The sequence below is a fragment of the Panthera pardus genome, unplaced genomic scaffold, assembly GCF_024362965.1.
Source record: "Panthera pardus isolate Hobbes unplaced genomic scaffold, ASM2436296v1 HiC_scaffold_15, whole genome shotgun sequence".
NCBI lineage: Eukaryota > Metazoa > Chordata > Mammalia > Carnivora > Felidae > Panthera > Panthera pardus.
The window spans coordinates 40,643,371-40,657,667 of NW_026526710.1; the positions used below are offsets into that span (position 1 = coordinate 40,643,371).

The 14,297-nt window shown below is 43.5% G+C and overlaps 1 protein-coding gene and 1 pseudogene across 2 annotated transcripts in view; one reads left to right on the forward strand and one right to left on the reverse strand.

Annotated features, from left to right (window-relative positions):
- Positions 1–14,297, reverse strand: part of NPC1 (NPC intracellular cholesterol transporter 1) — a 54,259-nt gene that overhangs the window by 4,918 nt on the left and 35,044 nt on the right. For both annotated transcript variants that reach the window (XM_019465549.2, XM_053902505.1), the window contains exons 10-20: positions 13,711–13,811; positions 10,815–10,917; positions 7,620–7,809; positions 7,004–7,186; positions 6,182–6,296; positions 4,314–4,441; positions 4,080–4,220; positions 2,834–2,923; positions 2,210–2,397; positions 1,767–1,882; positions 1,021–1,150 (exon numbers count right to left, since the gene is read on the reverse strand). In XM_019465549.2, coding sequence (XP_019321094.2) covers positions 1,021–1,150; positions 1,767–1,882; positions 2,210–2,397; positions 2,834–2,923; positions 4,080–4,220; positions 4,314–4,441; positions 6,182–6,296; positions 7,004–7,186; positions 7,620–7,809; positions 10,815–10,917; positions 13,711–13,811 — 1,485 coding nt within the window. The remainder of the gene's footprint in view (positions 1–1,020; positions 1,151–1,766; positions 1,883–2,209; positions 2,398–2,833; positions 2,924–4,079; positions 4,221–4,313; positions 4,442–6,181; positions 6,297–7,003; positions 7,187–7,619; positions 7,810–10,814; positions 10,918–13,710; positions 13,812–14,297) is intronic.
- On the forward strand, positions 8,271–8,369 carry LOC128777139 (U6 spliceosomal RNA; annotated as a pseudogene).

Consider the following 14,297-nt stretch of genomic DNA (forward strand, 5'->3'; position numbering starts at 1 on the left):
GGGAAAGGAAGGGCCCCGGAGTTGGTGGCCAGAAGACTGGTTTCAGCCGTGCCATGTGTTGGCCACAGAACCCTGGGCAAAGTTACTGAATCTGGGCTGTGGTGTCCTCTGTGAACAGGTGTACTGCCACCTACTCCCAGGGCTGTGTGATGAGCCACTGAAATAAGTGAGGAGCCTGGCACGCTACTGGCACACAGGAGGCTCCCTTAAGTGGTGGCTGCTGCCCTCCTAAAAGCTGAATGTACTTGGATTTGTTTTATGTAGGCCAAGGCCTTCAGTCTGCGAGCAGACCAAGCTGCAAGACTCATTCTTATTTTTAGACACAGTACCGACTATAGGTATCAAAGCAGACATGACACACATGACCAACTGATGGGATTCTGGTCAATTACACATTCTTAGGAAAAACAGGGTTTACCTAACATACCTGTGGACACTCATCTTCCTCCTACAAAAGGTTCTGAATCACCCCACCCCAGACTTCCAGCCATCTTCCCTCTTTCTGGGCCCAGACAAGCTGCTTCCATGGGTCACTGGCCGCATGGCAAGACAGGGGAGTGAGACACCCCATAACATCATGTCCAGACAGGCTGGTGAGAAGAATGGTGGGGCTACAAGAACCTAAACCTTAACCCAGGGTGGCATGCCAAGCAGAGATGCTGTCCCCAACACCCACAGACACAACTAAACACACTCTGAGATGCCACGTGCTCCTGCTCCCCTTCTGCCCTGCTGGACACCTGCACAGGGTTCTGCACCCATCCGTGCAGCCAGGGGGGCCAGGACACAGGAGAGGAAGGAACAAACACTCGAGCCAGGGTAAACTAGTTGAAAATGAGGAGGAGTTTTCTTTAAATGTGTTTTAGGTTTCTCTGCTTTCACAGAAGGATCGGGACAGGGCAGGGAGGGGGAGAGAAGAGACCTTTCCCACGTGACTGCTTCGACGCCAGCCCTCCGCCAGCTGTCCAGTGCACAGCAACGGGAGGCAGGCACGTATCTGAGTGGCTCAGTGGCACTTACCCTTTGCCGCACTTGGGGTTCGGGTTATCAGAAAGGAACATGGGCAGGAATCTCATGAAGTCTCCACCTTGAGGCCTCTGTTTGCCCTCCTGGGTGAGGGGCCTGCAGCGGATGCAGGCAGGGTCAACCACTAGCATAAGCACAGAGGAGGGGCCGAGGTCAGAAGATTAGTCTCCAGATTTTGAAACGTTTAAAGACACTGATAAAGAAATGAGGGGGAATTCTTCTCCTGAATCTTTTTCCAGATCCAAAAGCTTCCAGCACAGATGATTTTCATAGTCTAATAAATCTGAGATCCCATCTTCACCTGAGGCAGCCTGTACACACTTTCTTCCCCGAAGCAGGTTTCCCACTTCGAGGATAACCTCAGCTGGTGTTCTCAGAGTCCAAAGCTTCCATGTTTTTATCAAGAAAATTCTAGGACAACTTCAACACTCCTAACAAAACTGTAGGGCAACAGTGGTAACGAAGGGGAGCACATCTGTGAGACATTATGGCCAGACACCTATCATAAGATGCCCCTGCCCGGGCCCTGCTTAGCCCGCAGCCCCGTGGTGGGAGGTGGGAGAGAATGAACACAACCCCCTTCAGAGACCATGGCTGAGGGAAGGGATGGTGACGAAAGCTATGAGACCTGGCACTGGCAGATATGTAAGTATAACCCGAGGTGAAGTACAAATTCGCTTCAGATTATGTCAAAAGTCTTCAGAGAAAAGGGAAAGATTTGGAAAAAGAGATGAAAGTACCTGAAGCATTGCAGAACCGATCGGTGCTGTTGTAGACTCTACAGCAAGAAGACTGAGGCTTGACCCAATCAAAGTAATCGTCGATCCAGGAAGAGGGAGCAAAGCCTATTCGGGTACTAACGAAAAGGAGGGGAGATGTTACTGACTTGCTCCACAGGCAGGAAGTCTTTAGATTCAGTCCTTTTTCTGAAACCTAACTTCTTTTTCTAGATTTTACACTGCTGCCCAGTCAAAAGACACGTTTCATTACCACTTAATGGAAAATACTGCGGAATATGAATTGGTAAACTAGTCCTTTAAAAGCTTTTGCTCAGGTAAAGCTAGAGTTAGCAGGATTTGGAACAATGAATTTTCTAAGCAAATCCATTTGCAGTGAGAAATTTCAGGCCCGCGCGGACTCTGGCCGCTTCCACTACAGTACGAGACGACCGGGTGGTACTGACTAGCTGTCTAGCTGCGCCGCGTTGAATATCTGCTGCACCAGGGAGTCGTTATTGCAGCCCATGCCTCCGCACACCATGTTCTGCCCTTTCAGAGAGGTGTAGTCATGCCCTTCCTCCAGGACAAAGTACACAGGTGGACCTGCATGCAGGTATTTGAGGGACTTGAAATAATCCATCACGTAGGAGTCCTGAAAAAAGCATCAAAGAACAGGACAGAGGATGAATGCTCTGATGATGCTGTAGTGAGGTGATGATCGCTAAGGATCAGGAGAGCACCGGATGCTGCTGGTCGACAGGCCCCCAGCTCAGATTCGGGGTTTCCTACCCAGCCAGCTCCCTTTTGCTCACCCTCCCTGCACCCCAGGAGCTCCCGTGGCTGGCCCGCCCTCAGGAGGGCACCTTACAAGGTAAAAGACTCGCTGCTCGCCTTCTCTGGCTCGCCAGTGGGCTGCCTGAGAGTTCAAACGCTAAGACAACTCCCACAGGCACAGCTTTCTCCTAACATGGGAGAGCCTGTCCGCACTTGCATTTCGAAGCAGGCATTAGCTTGAAATAACTGCAGGCAAGTTCTGAAAAATTTGTTCACACCACTGGCATAACAAGATAAAAGAGAAAGCATCTTACATCTGGCATTGAAAGAGACTGATCCAATCCGATTTCCACTTTGTTCAGGACTGCAACACTGAATGACAGGACACCCACAAATACCGCTATCTGAAATGAAAAGTGAGTTATAAGACAGTGATTGCTTAGTGTATTAGAACGTAAGAACACAAAATCTTAAAACACATAAAAAACAGGACTTTCCTCAACTGAAAAGTTTAAGCGACATGGTAAGTAGAGAGAAGGGGTAGTGGCTGAGATCATACTCTCTAGAGTCAAACTACCTGGGTTCAAATCCCGGCTCCATCACTTATGAGCTGAGTGACCCTGGGGAAGTCACTTAACCTCTCTTTTAGCTTCTATTTCCTCATCAGTAAAATAGGAAAAATAAAAGATGTATAACATAAGATAGTTTTGTGGATTAAATGAGAAAATCTGGGGTAATCCAGATTTTAGCATAATGCCCAATATGAAGTGTTCGATAAATGTTAAGTGTTACTTTACCATTACTGGAGACTAATTTATGTGCTTTTAGTAGAGAAGTGATAGATTATCACTGTTGGCTACATCCAGTACATAAACTACAAAAAGCTCTTGCATGGTTGCTGGGGACTAGGGATAGTGGGTGTGGGGAGGGCTGTGTGTGACTCTATACAGAGGCAGCCTGAGGGAGAGTGTTGTGGCAGAGCAGTTCTGTATATCGATTGCAGTGGTGGTTACGTGAATCTGCACGTGTGATAAAATGACTTAGAACTGGACACACACTGTGCCAATGTCAAATTCCTGGTTTTGACATTGAACTACAACTATGTAAGACCACAGGAAGAAACTGGGCCCTCTCTGTACTATCTTTGCAACTTTCTATGAATGTATAATTATATCAAAATAAAAACTTGCTTATGTTGACTGCTAAAAGCTAGCTAGAAAAATATTTTATATGTTTGTACACATTTGCTTTTGGATATATACTTAGCAGCTGTCAGAGTCCCCTTCCCAAGCAGATTTTTTTTTTTAAGTTTATTTATTTATTTTGAGAGAGAGAGTGAACAGAGGGAGGGGCAGAGAGAGCAGGAGAGAATCCCAAGCAGGCTCCACACTGTCCGCGCAGAACCTGACTCGAGGCTCGATCTCACAAACTGTGAGATCATGACCTAAACAGAAATCAAGGGTCAGACGCTTAATCAAGTGAGCCCAAGGGCCCTGCGAGCCGATTTCTTAGAATGCATGTGACAGATCTATTTTGGGAAGGAAAACCACGAACTCCTACCACAATTGGTCTCATCCAGTCCTTAAGCAGAAGTGGAGAATAGGAGTGCTTGAAGAGCCGAAACAAGCAGCTCTCTGAAGCCTGGACACTGGTTCCATCTTCAGACCCTCTGACACAGCAAAGAACATCCAGACGGTTTTTCTGAGACGACGAAGAGGAACAAAGGTCACACTCTCCGGCTGCTTCAGTCAGATTCTAGACTCTAATTAGGAGACTGTGATCCTGTTAACTTACCTCTTGACGCTTAATGTCTAACCCCAAGAGACTCACGAAACAGGTAATCTGAAGAAGGAAGTCGATGAGGACTGCCATCCCGGCAAACAGAGAGAAGGTGTGAACAGCCGGCATCTTTGACAGAGCTCCTGCAGGGGTGAGAAGCTGCCACGTCACGGCCCCTGCAGCACAGGACTCTGTGCAAGTCTTATGCTGCTGTGGGCTGGGCTGTGTCAGGAGCCAGAACAGGCTGCAGCCATGAGAAGGCCCTTGCCCCCCAACACCGCCACAGAGGAACGCCGCTGAAGTCTGTGGCTGTCACACCACAACTGGAAACAGACCACAAGTCCAATGTTTTTGCAAGATGGTGTCAGCATCAGAACCACTTAGCGAGTTAAAAATGTGGGTTCCTATGCTCTAACCCTATCTTAATCGGGACAGTGGGAATTCATACCCAATTCAGTTGTATTTAAGAGGCTCTCCAGGCAAAGCTATGCACATTAAACTTTTGGAACCGCCAACATGGGTCATTTCTTACAGTACCTTCTATGCTTCACTCTATAGAGAGGCAGTATTTCTATTCTGCTATTACATCAACAATGTTAGTCTCCCACTTCTGTCACAATCAGCTGAGGGCACTCCAAGTCAGAGGTACTAGGTTAATACCCAGGAACTGCAAACTGGCAGCCCAGAGGCCAGATGTATCCTGTGTGGCTCACACTAGATCAATCCATCTTAGGATAAAAAGCTGTTTCTTAAAATAAGTAGCCAGTATTTAACAAAATACTTTTGGTCTTACACAAAAATCTAGATTCACAGCTTTGCTTTAAAAAAAAAAAGAAGAAGAAAAGAAAAGAAAAGAAATGAAAAGAAAAGAAAAGAAAAGAAAAGAAAAGAAAAGAAAAGAAAAATTAGATTCAGCGCCACTGGGCCAGCAACATGTAGACCTGTCACTCTGTGTGCCACAACCTCTACTGCTCTTACTGTCCCCACAAAGTCACTCCAGCCTTGAGGCACAGTGTCTATGACCATCACACTTGTGCTGGTTTTCTGCTAAAAAAGGTAAAAAGAGAAAATAACTTGTTGCACCTATATCCATCAAGAGGAAGCATAAGGGCCACGGGCGTCAAAGCGCGTTGCTTTGTGGAAATGACGAACAGCATATGAGCGCGTCTGATTTGAAAGATGGCTACCTTCGGTGACCCTACAACAAACAGCCCCATGTAAGGTGACTGAGTAGCCAAAGGAAGCATTTCCATTTGTGACCCGCAAATTGTGTCTCTCTCTGGACTTGTGGGGCAATTCTAATCCAGCCTCCTCCTCAGAAGATGCACTCAGTTTTCTCGTTCTACTGTTACTGCACACCAGAGATGGGGGCAGGCCGCCCTGCCAGTGAGGCTGGCTGGTGATTTCTCCATATGAAAGAAACATGGGAGCGCTGGTTTTTGCTGCAGCTGATTCTCCCTGTATGAGGCACGGCCCATACAGCACTCCCCCAGTGCTCTGTAGGCACAGAGGCAGAAGGCTGTCTGGTAGAACATGGGCAAACTCCCTGCAGGCCAACACCTGTGGACTCTGCATGGAATGCTACGCGGCTCTGTGAGAATGCCCTTTTCAAAGATCAACACTGGCCATGGGAGACAAAAAGAGGAGCAACAGAGGAGTTCCAGGTATCTGTCATCCCAGACCCCAACATCGACACTGTCTTGAAACAACAGGAGGAAGAGGACGCTTCCAAAATGATACCCCAGATACTGCCAGCAAATTTTCCCGTGGTCTGCTCTGCGCTTTCCAGTCATGGAATAAAGCTCAAACAAGGAAGCAGCCCAGATCCTTCTATTCCCAGGCTCAGCAAACTGTAGGATTGGTAGAATTCAAAGAGTGATTACCTAAGAAAAATGCTACAGCCTCTGAAAAGGATGACAGGAACATACTAGGAGCCACTTCTCCTAGGACCCTGCCCAGCTGCTGATCCAGAGTTTCTCCGTGAAGACGTTCATCTCGCTTAAAAAAACAAAACGCAAAACAAGGGATGTTAAAATTTCTAAATAACGATGCCACCTCTTTGCATCTTTGTTGCTTTGTGTTAACTCATTGGTAAATAAGAATGATTAGCAGCTTCTATTTATTGTACATAAATTTTTATGGGAGACCCACACTTGTCATGATAATTCATCCAGGTATTACTAAACCCCTTTGCTAGGTAACAGGGGAGAAGCTCAAGGCAAGACTGGATCATCTTATCAGGAAAATACATGGAATGCAGGCTGCAGGTGGCTGGACCATTTAAAGACACTCTTACATGCCAATGAGTCTCCAAGTAAGGGGACCGGGACAGAATAAATTGACCGAGACCATTTTCTCCATCAGCGGCATCTCTGGCAAATCTTTGATTCTTCTACACTATTGGAGAATCATTTTAATAACAGGCATGTCAAAATACTTTCCACAAGCGCAAGAGCCCTTTTTACATACATATTTAAAACATGAATTTTCACATTATATCTAAATCACCAACCAAAGAGAAGGGTGAACTTCTTGGTCTCGAAATGTCCCAAACGAGCCATGGACACCAATCGGCAACACAGAGAAAAGGAACCAAAGCCTCCTCATTGTCCACCCTCACAAATACTCTGCATGGAACTGCAGAGCCATTAATGGAGCCCAGTTTTTGGTCAGATGCCCAGCTCTGTGAGACAATGAAAATATACCTGGTAGGTCTGGACCAGAATGAAGATGTTGTCCACCCCAACAGCCAGCACCAGGAATGGGATGACTTCGATCACAATGAGGGTGAGGGGGATCCCAATGTAGCTAAAGATGCCCAACGAGCACGCCACTGAGCTCAACACAATGAGGATCCCCGCGATGCCGAGGGAGATTTTAGAGTCCACCTGGGACATGCGACAAAGACACAAACTGTCAGCGTATCATTTGTCCTATGACTAAAAGGTCCTCGTGTTTTACCTCTTTTTGGTATAGCTGATTTGGAGTTAAAAGTCCTGAGTTTGAGAGAAGAAATGAAAAATATTCTAGGTCTTCCCTAGCAATGTTTTATAAGCAACCATTCTTAGCTGATGGTGTGGACAAATTAGAAAAAACTGGATTATGGGAAATAAATTGTAAGTTTAAAATAAACCAAAGGCTTGGACCTGGAGAAAATAGCCGCAGGAAACAGAAATGTTACATACGATTAAAACACAGGGGAATGTACACTAGTTTTGAACAAAATGAGTTACGATTAAGTAGAGGCAAAAAATGACATCATGCAATGCATCACCATTTCTCTCCAGCACAGACACACACACACACACACACACCACTTACTAGAAGCCTGCTACAGCTTTTGATGTGCCCCAAGGCTATGGAAATGTACAGAAACATGATGGCATAGCTGATTATAACAGTGAAAATATCACCGTTACTTTCACGATTTAGTTCATCTTCAATACTTCGCTCAGTAGTGAAAGAAATGGTCAGATTTGGATTCTTGTAGTTTTTCACAAAATTAATAAACCTAAAGAGTGAGCAAATTTTATATTTTTAGTTAAAGCTTAGTGACAGCTAAGTGAGACACTTCTTCCCAACTTCTATGACACAAAAATCATGTCTACTTAACCTATGCCCACATTAGGATTTTCTACACGCTGGAGACTAGAAGGTGAGACACCCCCAGAGTACAAATTTCCAGACACGCTGAAGTTTCTACCACTTGAATCAAGTTTAGAACAAGTTTATTTTATTTATTTATTTTTTTTTATATTAATCATTTTTTGAGAGAAAGAGCATGAGTGGGGGAGGGACAGAGAGAGAGGGAGACACAGACTCTGAAGCAGGCTTCAGGCTCTGAGCTGTCAGCACAGAGCCTGACATGGGGCTTGAACTCATGAACCATGAGATCATGACCTGGCCAAAGTCAGACGCTTAACCAACTGAGCCACCCAGGCACCCCTAGAACAAGTTCAAAAGTTGGTCCGTGGGTTTGGCTTTGGTAGCACATATACTAAAACTGGAATGAACAAGAAAAGATCAGCATGGCCCCTGAGCAAAGCTGACAAATTCGTGAAGTGTTTGTTTAAAAAAAAAAAAAAAAAAAAAAAGTTGGTTCATGGTTTCCTTTCTTTTTCACTAAAAAAGATTCCTAACCAAAGCATACTATAATAAAGACATACGCTCATGGAACAAACTTTTAAAAGTTGATTTACAGATTCAATGCCATCCCTATGAGCCCCAGCTGACTTCTTCATAGAAAGATAAGCTGATTCTACTACTCGCATGGAACTGCAAGGTGCCCAGAAGAGCCAAACCCTTCTTTTTCAAAGAAGGACAAAGGAGGAGGATACACACTTGTTGATTTCACACTTTCTACAAAACAACAGTAGTCACGAGAGTGTGGTATCAGCACAAAGACAGACATAAAAATCAAAGATCAGAGGAATACAACTAAGAGTCTAGAAATAAACCAGGTATCCATGGTCACCTAATTTTTGACAAGATGGCAAGACTACCCAATGAGAGAAAGCATAATCTTTTCAACAAATGGTCTGGGACAACTGGATAGCAACATGCAAAAAAGAATGAAATTAGATTCTTCCTCATGTTAACATGAAAAAATTAACTCAAATGGATCAAAGACCTAAAGGTGAGAACTAAATATATAAAACTCTGGGGGCACCTGGGTGGCTCAGTCTGTTAAGTGTCCGACTTTAGCTCAGGTCATGATCTCACGGTCCGTGAGTTCGAGCCCCACACGTTGGGCTCTGTGCTGACAGCTCAGAGCCTGGAGCCTGCTTCGGATTCTTGGTCTCCCTCTCTCTTTGCCCCTCCCCCGCTTGTGCTGTCTCTCTCTCAAAAGTAAACATAAATAAACATAATAAATAAACAAAGTATAAAACTCTCCAAATAACACACAGGCATAAATCTCCATGTCCTTGGATTGGGCAATGGTTCCTCAGATACGACACTGAGAGTATGAGCAACAAAAAACTAGAAAAACTAGACTTCAAAACTAAAAACTTGTGCTTCAACAGACACCACCAAGAAAGCAAAACAAGCCAAAGAATGGGAGTAAATACCCGGAAATCATGTAGCTGATGGCGGCCTTGTAGAATATGTAAGAATTCTTACAATTTAATAATAAAAATACAAATAATCCAGCTAAAGACAGGCAAAGGATAGGAATAGACATTTCTCGAAGGAAGTTATACAAATGGCCAATAAGCACCAAAACGGATGCTTTAAATCATTAGCCTTCAGGGAAATGCAAATCAAAACTGCAATGAAATACCAATTCACACCTGCTACGACAGCTAGAATCAAAAGGTCAGCTAACAAATGTTGGGGAGGACGTGGGGAAATTAGAACCCTCATACACTGCTGGTGGAATGTAAAATGGTGCAGCCACCATGGAAAGCACTCTGGCAGTTCTTCAAAGAGTCACCATATGACCCAGAAATTCTACTCCTAGTTATATATCCAAGAGAAATGAAACCATAGAAGCTCACAGAAAAATCTGTAGATGGATGTCTACAGCAATATTATTCATAATGGCCAAAAAGGTAGTAACAACCCAAATGTGTATCAAATGATAAGTGGATAAAAATGTGGTATATCCATAGGATGAAACATTATGCAGCCATAAAAAGGAATGAGGTACTGATACATGTTACAACTTGAATGAACCTTAGAAACACACTAAGTGAAAGAAGCCAGACACAGAAGTCCATATATACGCTTCCATTCATATAAAAATCCAGAATACAAAAATGTATGGAGACAGAAATGAGATTAATGTTTGCACAGGGCCGGGATGTGGGAAGCTGACGGTGACAGGTGGGAGTGATAGCCAAAGGATTAGGGGGCTTCTTTTTGAGATTAAAAAAAAAAATTCTAAAATTCACTGTGGTGACAGTTGCAGGTATCTGTGAATACACTAAAAGCTACTGAATTACACAGTTTAAATGGGTGAAATGTATGGCATAGGATTTATATTCCAACAAAGTTATTTAAAAAAAGCAGTGAAAGGCATAGAGTCAAAAACCCGTTCTCTGTTCCTATTCTTTAGGGGTTATAAACATAGTCAACAATTTCCCGGACCCCTTGCTTGATATTTTTTCTAGGGATGGGTATTTTTTCTACCATGGATAGCATATATTTGCCTGACCACGTTGATTGCAGCTTTTGTGTCCTCCATCTGGAACCATTTACTTACCCATCTTTAATGACTGCGTGATTTTCTACCATGTGTGTCCCCTACTAATGTACACCCAGCTTGCTCCTGGTGTTCACTATGAGAAAAGGGTGCAGGGAACATTTCTACATATATGCTTTTGCATTCCTGTGCAGGGATACAGATTCAAACAATGTTTACAGATACACCGATTTTTTTTCCTTAACATCATTAGTACCAAGTGAAAAAAATGACATAATTTAGACCCGATGTTGGTTATTAACTGAGTTGACTGTGGTTTAAGTGCATTCTGTTAGCGTCCAGCTCCCCACACAACAAAGACAGCAACTCACTCTTTTTCCCAGACCTGGGCCTTCTGGAGCCTCTCTGTATCATTATAGTAATTATTGACAGGAAAGGTAATCACAAGGGCTGTGGCATTATTGTAATTTTGATCTGAAAAGGAAAAATGTGACATTAAGAAGATAACAAGTGTGCAGAAAATTAGACACGAGGGAAAATTACATGACAGCCAGGTAACTGATTTCTCACAGGTGCTGTAGACTGTACTCTAAAAACAAATCACAAGTTCACTGACGTGTCTATGTAGCTCAGTTAATAAATAAAAAGGATGCTGTATCTGGTATAGACAGAGATTAACTCAGGAAGGGTAACTCCTTTAACTAAATAGCACGTGTGTGGTAAAAATTTCCATCAGAGCAAAAAGGTTTTCATTGTCTCTCCTTCCTCAATCCTTAGTTCTCCTCCCCACACTGTGGCCATCTGAACTATTTCCTAGAGATACTCCACACATGCACAAGCAAACACCTGTATTCTTCCCTTTCCTTCTTAGTCACACAAATAGCGGCACGCTGTTCTGCACATTACATTTTTAATTGATATCTTGGAGATGGCTCCATTTTAGGACATAAAGAGCTTCCTTATTCTTTTTTCTACTGTATCATATTTTCTAGTGTAATTTAACCAATCTCCAATTGATGGACATTTTTGCAATCTTTAAAATTATGAACAAAAATACTACAAAGAATAATCTGATATTTTTCACGTGTAACAACATACACATTTGCAGAATCAAATCTTACAAGTACAAGTAATGAATCAAAAAGTATGTGCAATTCTAACTTTGATAAATTCCTCCAAAATGCCCTCCAAAGAGGCTATCCTGTTTTTCCATTTCTTTACGTAGCAAAATATCTACTGAGACCCTGCTTTGTGCCAGGCATTATTTTAGGTACTATGGATATATACCAGTGAACGAAAGAGAGGAAAACCCTGCATTCCTGGAGCTTGCATTCTATTCTAGGAACCATATACACTTCCAGTAACACTGGGGTCCTCTGCACCCCGCATTGTTTTATCAAACTCTTATGTCTTGCCCCCTCATTAGAGGGAAAGATTGAAGTGAGATGCATTTCACTATCTAGGAGTGAGGTTGAGCATTTCCCCCATATAATTAACAGCCATTTGTATTTCCTTTGTTAACTTTCATATGGCTTTGGCCACTTTTCTTTTGGGTTGTTAAACTTTTCTTTTTTTCACAAGAGCCTTCATATATATTTATATATAATTTTTTTTTTAGTTTATTTATTTTTGAGAGAGAGCACAAGTGAGGGAGGGGCAGAGAGAGAGAGAGAGAGAATCCAAAGCAGGCTCCAGACTCCAGACTATCAGAGCAGAGTCCGACACATGGCTCAAACTCACAAACTGTGAGATCATGACCTGAGCCAAAGTCATACGCTTAACCAACTGAGCCAACTGAGCTGCCCAGGCACCCCCGCCCAGAGCCCTTCATATATTAAGGGCACACTATCTGTTATGTATACTGGTTTTTCCCCGTCTAGTTTGTTGCTTGTTTTTTCTTTTTAACTTTATGGTGTTAAAGTTTTTTTTATGGTTTTTGTTTTTTTTTTAAACTTTTTTAATGTGTATTTATTTTTGAGACAGAGACAGAGCATGAACGGGGGAGGGTCAGAGAGAGAGGGAGACACAGGATCTGAAACAGGCTCCAGGCTCTGAGCTGTCAGCACAGAGCCCGACACGGGGCTTGAACTCACGGACTGCGAGATCATGACCTGAGCCGAAGTCGGACGCTTAACCAACTGAGCCACCCAGGCGCCCCGAGAAACACTTTTTAAAAAATGTTTATTTATTAACTGATGGAGGGGGAGGAGTAGAGAGAGAATCTCAGGTAGGATCTGTGCCGTCAGTGCAGGGAGACTCGATCTCACTAACTATGAGATTGCGACCTGAGCTGAAATTAAGAGTCAGATGCTTAACTGCCTGAGTCACCCAGGTGCCCCAGAATTTTAAATTCTTACGTAGTCAAACTCATTAATGTTTCCTTTTGTGGCTTCTGGGTTTTGTGTCTTGCTTAGAAATGCCTTCTCCATTTAAAAATTATCAAAAAAATTCTTCCTGTATCTTCTTCTAGATCTTTAATAAGTTTCACTTCTTGTATTTCTTCCATTTAATAACTTTCCCTCCTTATATAGCTGAAGTTTTTTTTGGATGGAAGGAATGAGGTATGAGATTAAATTTAATTTTGACGGCTATGGCTTGCCAATTGGTGACTCTATCTTTTCCCCACTAATTAGAAATGCCATTATATGAGGCGAGGAAAATTTAAATATAGATACAACTTCTCCCCTCCCATTGGCGAGGAGAACAACATCTATTTGACCTCTTCTGTGGGCGGGAGGAAAACCTGTTGAACTGCCTATTTTGGCTTTGGACGCCAAAGGTGTTACCTGAATCGTTACCCCATCATACCTGGTACAGTCTGTTCTAAGGTGCTACTGGAACCAGTAAAGAGCAAACCAATCACTCCTCCCCCTACAAGAGTGTCTCAATCCTCAACTAACTGGTTGAGGAGGAAGAACCAGATCAACTTTGCTTCTTTTTCCCCACATCCCACATATCATCTCTCCATGAACACTTTGACACTGAACAATGAGTTACGTGGAAATGAACTACTGCATGACTCTGGGGAAAAGTCTTTAGCTTTCGACAGCTTCCCAGAATGTGACCTTAAGAAGGCTAACCCCATCCACTTCTTTTACATCCAGAGCAAAACCCAAAGCCAAAGCCCAAAGAGAGAATGTACTTGGGATTTAAGATAGGGAATTCATAAGACTGTTCAAGTTATGAAATCTTCATAATCAGCACCTGTTAGTGACAGAACCAAAACTACTCTACCTAATAGGAAAAGAGGAAGCTCCTCTTACTTACCATCATAGCCTCCTAACACAAGCCACGGGAACACTGGCCCACCGAATGTACCCAGGCAAGGATCATGGAGCAAACTGGTATCGTTCAGAGAGGCAGGAGCCCTGAGAAGTGTAGAAAACAACTCCCAGTTACAACAAGCCTCAAGACATCACAGAGACCTAAACATCTGCACGACAAACAGTTAAAGAGGCCGATTATATCCTAAGCATGATATGGGCTCTGTGCATTATTCCTCAGGTGAATAATGCAGTTCAGCACTTGCCTTTGGGAGCTCAGAACCACTGAGTGAGAGACAGGCAAAAAGAGCACGATGTGGTCATTATCGCTCAGGGCAAGGTGCACGTGGGAAGGGATGTCACACGGTACATGGAGCACTAATAGAGGAAACTGCCACCGAATGAGCGAGAACAGGTACATGGGAGAAGAGAGCAACAGGATGGCAGTGTGAGGAACCACACCAAGTCCTGTCTACAGCAGGAGGCACCCACAAAGGGGAGGACTTCAGAGGGAAGGGATGGGGCTGGAAAGAGGGAGGGACAGACAATTAAAAAAAAGGGTGTCATACACTGTTTTACAAAGAGAATTCG